The 8475-nt window shown below is 36.3% G+C and overlaps 3 protein-coding genes across 4 annotated transcripts; all 3 read left to right on the plus strand.

Annotated features, from left to right (window-relative positions):
- Nucleotides 1-37: 37 nt before the first annotated feature.
- Nucleotides 38-1658, plus strand: LOC113095712 (RAD9, HUS1, RAD1-interacting nuclear orphan protein 1-like). Its single transcript, XM_026261060.1, has 3 exons — nucleotides 38-179; nucleotides 466-661; nucleotides 741-1658. Exons 2-3 carry the CDS (start codon nucleotides 482-484, stop codon nucleotides 1437-1439), a joined length of 879 nt encoding a protein of 292 aa, XP_026116845.1. The 5' UTR covers nucleotides 38-179; nucleotides 466-481; the 3' UTR covers nucleotides 1440-1658.
- A 1464-nt stretch (nucleotides 1659-3122) lies between these two features.
- LOC113095706 (ubl carboxyl-terminal hydrolase 18-like) lies at nucleotides 3123-6140 on the plus strand. Of its 2 annotated transcripts, none has more exons than XM_026261051.1 (10): nucleotides 3123-3374; nucleotides 3491-3587; nucleotides 4176-4312; nucleotides 4396-4475; nucleotides 4569-4703; nucleotides 4890-4985; nucleotides 5171-5317; nucleotides 5403-5549; nucleotides 5643-5695; nucleotides 5836-6140. In XM_026261051.1, the coding sequence occupies exons 1-10, from the start codon at nucleotides 3308-3310 to the stop codon at nucleotides 5873-5875; spliced, it is 999 nt and encodes a 332-aa protein (XP_026116836.1). In that variant the 5' UTR covers nucleotides 3123-3307; the 3' UTR covers nucleotides 5876-6140. The 2 variants fall into 2 exon arrangements, with proteins under 2 accessions (XP_026116836.1, XP_026116837.1); XM_026261052.1 differs by having other exon boundaries at nucleotides 4222-4312.
- Nucleotides 6141-6308: 168 nt separating this feature from the next.
- LOC113095707 (LYR motif-containing protein 5A-like) lies at nucleotides 6309-7504 on the plus strand. The gene is given in 4 exon segments (XM_026261053.1): nucleotides 6309-6388; nucleotides 6655-6721; nucleotides 6903-6923; nucleotides 6925-7504. Coding segments are annotated over 3 exon segments (258 nt in total). The 5' UTR covers nucleotides 6309-6388; nucleotides 6655-6676; the 3' UTR covers nucleotides 7117-7504.
- The last annotated feature ends 971 nt before the right edge of the window (nucleotides 7505-8475 follow it).

Genomic DNA, 8475 nt, shown 5'->3' on the forward strand with positions numbered 1-8475 from the left:
CGCCTCTTGTGGTAACCTACTGTTAGGCTAACTAATATTCAATCAATTTTTTTCTGGGAGGAACCGGAGTTTGTGAACCGAGGATGAACCTCAGTTAGACGGTTTATCAGCCTCTTTGTTGAATTTACACGGTCCAAAGAGGAAATACAATGCGATTAAGAAGAAATACAAAGCGATGCGTGAGTATCAGCTAAGGTTTTCATTGCATGACATGTAACTTACATTTTCCTCGTGCGAACTTTCTTGATAGCTCATAGTACTGCTGCCATCTCTTACTAAGTGTATGTCGAGGGACATTGCATAAAACATATGATAAAATGCGAATGACATTTTTGAATGAGTATTACGGGGTTTGAGACTCATAAATGTGTTAGCAGTCAGTAGTGTGTGTCTTATACAATGTGCAGGCAACTGACAGTAGTAGTAATTCTCTGTCTCATGTCATCTTGTTTTCCTTCCTTGAAGCTTATCATGTCTTCTAATGCCCCGCAATTCACATAAGAAGAGGCTGCTGAACCCGCACAAATCTCAGCTGTTGTTTGTGGAGGCTCCCATTAATGGACCAAAGCATGAGTATGGACCACAGCTACGGAGTGCCATTCAACCCAAGACATTTATATCAGGAAAACCACAGCAAAGTGGTGCACCATGTACATCTTGGGTATTTGCATGCTTTGCAATCCTTACTTGAATGTTTTGAGTGCAGACATTTTATTAACTGATATATTGTCTGTTTGTAGGTGTCTCCGGAGTTTAATTCACTTGAAACCACAACAGTTAGTGGATGTGGCCGAGGGAGGAGAAATAACCAGAGACATACGAGAATCTCAAATAAGGCGCCAGATTTGGGGTTTCCTCAGCCTAGAAGAGCAAAGGGATGCAAATATATTCCGTTGTCCTTTGAGGCAACCACAGCAGGTTCGCAGCACCAACGTGAAAATTTTAGTAGTACACGGACGAAGAATGACAGGCAGGTTTCCTCAGACGGTCATAGCAAGGAGTGTAGAGAAACTCCGAGAAGAACTCACTTTCCTCGAAAAGGGGTGAAGATGAGGATGGCTACCCGTGTTCTATCCACCTCCAGGCGTTCAGAAGTTTTAAAGAACCTTCAGATCCGTAAAAATGGAAATAGAACGTCTATGGATTCTGTTCACACACCGAACACAAGCTTAGTTCCCGACCCCCCGAATATAGAGACGCCAGAAATGCCACATTGTTCCAGCACATCTCCATCCAGTGTTCAACATCTCCTCTTCCCTCCAAACCAAGGAAAATCTCTTCCATGTACTGAGGACACAAGTGTCCTGGTGCAGGACACACCTGAGGAAGACTATGGACTGAGGGTGACATGGAGACGGAGGAAAGGACTGATGAAATTGTTGATTGATAGAGGTCAGCTTCTTCCAGCAGATGCTGGAGTTGCCAGTGATTGGACTTAACAGATACGGCAATAGTTTGATTCGTTTTTTAGTCTTTTCTGTTCATTAACGGATTTGATAAGATTTGGGAAACTGTGATCACTTACAACCAAGAAAATGTAATATATGAACACTTCAGGAGAGAGGAATTAAAGATGTAATTTTGATGTCCCCAGCCTTATTTAATGGAAGCATCTTTGCATTCTGTAGGATCAATAAATTATGTGCTTAAATGTAAAACGCGCACATCTGTTGAATATGCCTTATTTTATCCATTTATTTTTAACCTAAGGGAGTTTGTGTACATTTATCTATGCTGGAAAAGGCTAATATCTTTTAGATTTTATACTATAGTATTTTGAGGAAGTCTAAAATGTATACAATATGGAAAATATAAAAACTTAGAAATATAATATGAACTTAGAAATATAAGACATTTTATTTAAAATATTTTGGCCTATATTCCCATATTTTTTTTTACAGAATATATAACTATATCATTGATGAAGAAGTCAATTTATTGTATAATAGATGGTGAATGCAGTGATGTGTTTTGTGATTGACAGAGATCCACAATGAGCTTGTTATACCGAGGTCTCCCAGTAGCCAGATTAGAATCAGATCCATCTCTCTGTGCAAAGCTTTTCTGGCTTTAATATTACTGTATGTTCTTCTTGTCCGTATAGACCCGGGTAAGATCCGCTGGCCATTTTTATGCAGTGTGTCCTCATTAATTACTTTGATTATGATTGACTGCCATTTTCTGCTATTTCTCTGCTCTCTGCATGAACTCCTTCAGCAAACGTCGAGCACCATGTTTGGACCTTATTACAGAAACAGTAGAGTTTTAATGGAGTTATCCTTGAACAAACTGTAAAACAATGTTTCTGTCCCAGATTTGTTGTACTTAATACATCCTGTGATTGGCCATCACTTATTGGTGCAATTACATTATAGATAAATAAATCAATGAATTACTGTATATCAAACTACTGATAACCTATTTAAAATGGATGGTATATCTTGAAGAGAAATATTTCATGCACATAAAATGTAATTTTATTATAACATGTGTAAATATGATTTTGAGTGTATGAGCTCCTGTGGATCTGGACCTGTGCGGCAGACACAGTATTATTATTAATATGTACTTTTAAAATGCACTTTTATTAAGAATGTACAGATTAAAAGAAAAACAGTTATTATTAAATAATACCAAAATTATATATATATATATATATATATATATATATATATATATATATATATATATATATATATATATATATATATATATATATATAAACATTATTATTAATTATTATTATTATTTATTTCAGATGTATTTCTCATTTTTAAGATGAATACTAAAACTAATAAGTATAGACATTTCTTTAAAAAAGACTGTCAAAACAAAATATAAAAAATATGTAATTCTAAAAAATCCATTATAGTATGCTAATGATAGTAACATAACACTGGTTTAAATACATTAAATATAAATAGTCTATGTAAAATTAGTATTCGATTTTCCTGATATTTCAATTGATTACAAAAAAAGAGTGATTAAATTCTGTTTGTTAATAGTAATACTTATAAAAAATAAAAATAATACCTAGCCTATGCATTTATTCTGAACCGGGTGTGAGTTTCGCATCTGTGACTGAAACTGACGCATGAATTGAAAGTGGAAGTAACATCAGCTGTTTCTGTTTATGTCTGTATGAAACTGCGTGTTATGCTACGAGTACAACGGGAGCGGAAGTATCTTGAAGAGAGTGAATATTTCATTTGATTTTTATAACCCATGCGCAGTTTTATTTCGACGGCGTCAGAACAACAGTTTCCAGACAACACTGAGAAACGTTTGCAGTCGTGTATGTCTGTAGATGGGAAAGTATTGGAGTAAAATGGCTTATTATCTACTATACACACGCCCTGTACCAATGGATTATGGTAGGTACTACTATGGTGGCTACTGTAACTACAGTCATTTTCATTTCTTTTGAACCATTTTTTAAGTTCAAGTTTATCAAGAAATGCTGGAACTAATAATGATCTTAATGTTTCAGACGTGAGGGGACTTTTAAACTACAAGCTGTCCTGCTGTGTAAATGCTTTGCTTCAGTCCTTTTCTGCCACCACTGAACTACTGGACATACTGAACAAGTAAACCTCTATTATTGTTTAAATAAGATGCACTCTTTGCAAACTAGCCATGTTTCATTTGTTAAAAAATGTTCTCATTCTCTGGACATCAAAGATGAAGAGTTTGTTCCATCATCAGAATGGATTTGAACAAATGTAGCATTCCATCAATAGCTCACCAGTCCTCTGCGGTGAATGGGTACCGTCAGAATGAGAGACCAAACAGCTGATAAAAACCTCACAATAATTCATAAGTAATCCTCATGACTCCAGTCCATCAGTTAACATCTTGCGAAGTGAAAAGCTGTATGTTTGTAAGAAACAAATCCATCATTAAGGCATTAGAACTCTATAATGCATAAAGAAACACTTCCTCCAGTAAAAAAAAAAAAAACAAACGAAAAAAATCCATCCCCTGTCCTTGCATCAAAATCAAAAACAGCTTGTACTCTCATTCTGACGGCACCCATTTACTGCAGAGGATCCATTGGTGAACAAATGATGCACTGCTACATTTCTCCAAAACTTTTTTGAAGAAGAAACAAGCTCATTTACTTCTCGGATGTAGTACATTTTCAGCAAATTTTTGGTTCAATTTTTCCTTCAAAGATGGCATCCATCAGATAGGACTGATAAGAGTAATGTCCCACTGCAGTTGAAGAATATCCTGGAAGCCATGAGGGGCAAATCATATCCTGCTCCATACAAAGACTTCCTCAACTGCCTCTACCGCCAAGCCATCCAACGTATGTGACATTTCACAGTAACATCTTATACTTATGGAAATCTTGTACGTATTATGTTGCTCGGTTGTGTCATTGTGGTGTAGGATGGACTGAGCAGGATGCAGATGAAATATTCCACATCATCCTCAGTCTCAGTCAGAAGCAGATAGCTGATGCTGTTCTGGTGGGTTTTCATTAAAAATCAATGCACCTATGTTAAGAATGTGTTGTAATGGGAATGATAAATTCTGTTAAACTCTGTGTTTTACTCTCTCAGGCTCAGGAAATCAGCAGTCTCTTTGAAATAAAGGTTGAGACCCAGGTGGGGTGTTTAAATTGCAAATTCATCCAACGAATGCCCAACTCTCTTTTTAGCCTTCCTTTGGCGATCTGTGAAAGGGAAAACTCCTTGGTAAGCACACTAAACCATCATCAATGGTATCTTGAAAGAGGTCAATGGCTACCAGCAAATGTTTGTTTACCAGCATTCTTGAATCAATATATAATTTTAATCAATGTGCATAAGTAATATACATAGTAGATAATATATATGATCTTGAGCAAATCATACATAATTCTTCCTTCTTATGTTCTTCAGGAAAACTGCATCAACTCTTTTTTCCAGCTACAAAAGCTGGTGGACAGTGAGAAGGTTTACTGTGACAAGTGTGAAAAAAGGCAGCCATCCACTTATGTGTGTGCTTCATTTGTTATTGTAAAGCATTATCTAACAGTTTAATCGTTAACAATTACATTTCTGATAGTTTAATTGATTTCATGTGGTGATATAGCAAACTCAAGTAAGAATTTAACTGATTTCAGGACATTGTGCAATGCATTGTGAGTGGATTGTTCTGATTTTCTGACATTTTCATTTAGGAGTCGAAACTCGTCTCATTGCCTCCGATTCTGTGTGTCCACTTGAAAAGATTCAGAAACGATGATGGCCTCCCAAGGAAACTCTACAACAAAGTCGCCTTCCCTGAAACGTTTAGCACTGGCATTTTTTCTGCAGGAAAATCAGAAGTATGTTTAGTATATATTTAGTAAAGTATCATGCAGTCAAAATAATATTGCCATATATGCTTGATTTGTTGTATGCTTGTTTTAGGCTGATTGTCTCAGTTCTGATGAGCATTACAGTCTCTATGCAGTAGTTGTGCATAAGGGAACTACTGTGTCTGGTCACTACACTGCTTTCATCAGACCAAATCAGGAAAAGATGTGGTATTATGCTGATGACAGCTGCGTGCGACCAGTAAGAAATAGTGACAGACCGATTCATAGTATCTGAAATAGTTATGAGTGTTATGTAAAAGATACTTACATGCAATTATTTTGTTTATCTCAGTCCACATGGGCAGATGTGCAGGGCACATATGGAGGGTACCGTCAGCGCTATGGGTACGTTAAACATCAATAACCCTAAACTTACATAGCTTCTCACATGCACTTCACATGAAAGCAAAACATAAATGCAGACCTTTTAAATAATTTCTTCCAAGACATCTTCCAGATTTTAATTCTAAATTTGCTGTTTTTAGAGAGACAGCCTACCTGCTTCTGTATAGGAAGAAGAGCTGAATTCATCTGGAAAACTGTTGGGAACATGCACTGAAGCACTTGATGAACACTATATGAATGAATGCAGAGAATATTCCAAGAAAAGGATTAAAGTCTATTTATATTTTAAGTATGAAGAGGGGTGTTTAAAAATGTAAATCAGTATATATTTTTATGTTGATTGGGGTTATATAGGACAATATTTTGTATAGGAATATGCTGCCAGAGCATATTTTGTGGATATTATGGATACTGTTCAATAAAATGATAACAATATGTTTTGAAATAATCTTGTCTGCGATCTCAAGTTATTGCTGTAAAGCTCTAATATAATACAATTCTGTGAAAATACAATGTTTTCTCCAGTTAAAATACAAGCTACAATGGGACTTTTATTTTGAAAGAAATGCAAAGACGGAACCTGGCTTTTATTTTGACACGCCATCACGCTACAGGACTTATATTTTGGAAAGCATCCATATCATGGCGTTTTCCCCGCACGTCCTGGGAATCACCTCTGTTATGATCTTGTAGGTGAGCAAACACTGCCATAAACCATATTTCTTACATGAAACTTTACTGCCCAGTTGAGGGTGACTTTATCCAGTCAATAAATCGTCGTTTAGCACCTAAATAAACGATAAAGTATGACAATACAATAATATGATAATTACATATTCTAGGATAATCTTAGTACGCATTTATTGTGTTAATTTGGCGTTGCATGCTACTGAATACAATAGGCATCAAATTGTGGAGCATTATTGTTTGTTCTCTGTCTGTTTGAGGTTTATTCACAGGAGGAAAGAGAGATAAATTAAAATGAGTAATCCACTGAGAGGAGAAGTTATAAGATTGTACAAAAATGTAAGCATCATTGTCTGTCAGTTTCCTTTTTACTTCTGTTCTTTCCTATGAAATGTTATCCAGTGGTATTTTATGTCATCCTTTATTGGACATAACATTGCATGGCAGCAGAGTCCCGAAAGAAATGTAAAATTATACTGATGACTATCCATTGCTTGGGTAATGCATCTCTTTTCTACAGCTTCTTTATCTTGGACGGGAAATATCCCAAAGGCACTACATACTTCAGGGAGCGTCTGAAAACAGCATTCATGAAGAACAAAGATATCACCGATCCTGAGAAAATCAAAAAGCTGGTTGACCGTGGAGACTATGTGATCAAAGAACTCGAGGCGCTCTACTTCCTCAGGAAATACAGAGCGATGAAGAAACGCTACTATGAACCAGAGCATTAATCGGTGTTTCTGCCAGACTGTATATGTGTCAAAAGTTAAATCATTTGAATGTCTGAATGTTGAACAGATTCATACTTAAATATCTATTTTTACTTACCTTGTTCGATACAATAGGCAGTTATTTGTAATGACAATGAAGTATTTCTATGTAAGTTCATGATGTTCTTAGCAGGTCTTTGTGTAGACAGCTCTACATCACAGAAAGCAAAGTTGTTTTTTCCAAAGGATTTCTCTAGCTCCTGCACCAGGTCAAAATTTCCTGTGTTACTAGAAACCTTTTTGTGCAAATAATTGACAATGATAAAAAAAAGATGGGAATAGTGTGAGTATGTCTGTCTAGTTCTACATGTGTATTTATATATATGCATTAAAGAATATGCTCACTTTTGCTTTGAGTACATTGTAGGCTTTGTAGAAGGTGAGGTCTTCTTTTGAGAGCATAAGCCCAGACTGAACTTTCATCTGTCTGCCGCCTTAGAGACAAATTTAGAAAACATCAGTTACTTTGAACAATGACAGCAGGGTGCTTCACCTATCAGAAAGTCTCCTGAATACCTGAAAGTATGCTGACAGTAAAACCCACAGTGATGATTGCCACAGTCCCCAGTGGGCTGAAGTATATGTTTGAGAGTGAGTACCACTTATCAGCCAGGAAAGGCCTGTAAGGAAGTGGATACAATTATGTGCCACCTGAGAAGTTATAGCCCGTGTGTCATTAGAACGAGCGGTCTGCTGTTATCTGGTCGTGGAGGGTATATCTGTGCCTCCATGCACAGTCACAGAGACGGAGCCAAATCAGACACCAGTCCTGCCAAACCTCCCTAAAACATCCATACTTTTAAAGGAAAGTTTGACCAAAATCACTGAAAATTTTATTCGCATTCTGGCCATCCAAGATGTAGATGAGTTTGTTTCTTCATCAGAAGAGATCTGGATGTAGTTTAGCATTCCATCACTTGCTCACCAGTGGATCCTCTGCAGTGAATGGGTGCCGTCAGAAAGATAGTCCAAACAGCTGATAAAAATCAAACAATCACTCTAGTCCATCAGTTAATGCCCCATGAAGTGAAAAGCTGCAGTCATCTATTCATGATACTGCTTTCTCCGGTGAAAAGTCATTTTTCTGAATCAGGAGAGAAATACAGTCATGGCAATATATGATGTAATAAATCAAAGAAGGCTGTGGAAATTAATCTGCATTGTTAATCCTTTTGATCTTTTATTTTTTTTTAAATCACAAAAATCAAAACTTTCATTGGATAATAATAATTACAAATGGGGAGAAATATAATTATTAAATAAATGTTTTTCTCTAATACACATTGGCCACAATTAACGGCACCCTTTTATTTAATTACT

The sequence above is a fragment of the Carassius auratus genome, unplaced genomic scaffold (genome assembly GCF_003368295.1).
Source record: "Carassius auratus strain Wakin unplaced genomic scaffold, ASM336829v1 scaf_tig00215768, whole genome shotgun sequence".
Lineage (NCBI taxonomy): Eukaryota > Metazoa > Chordata > Actinopteri > Cypriniformes > Cyprinidae > Carassius > Carassius auratus.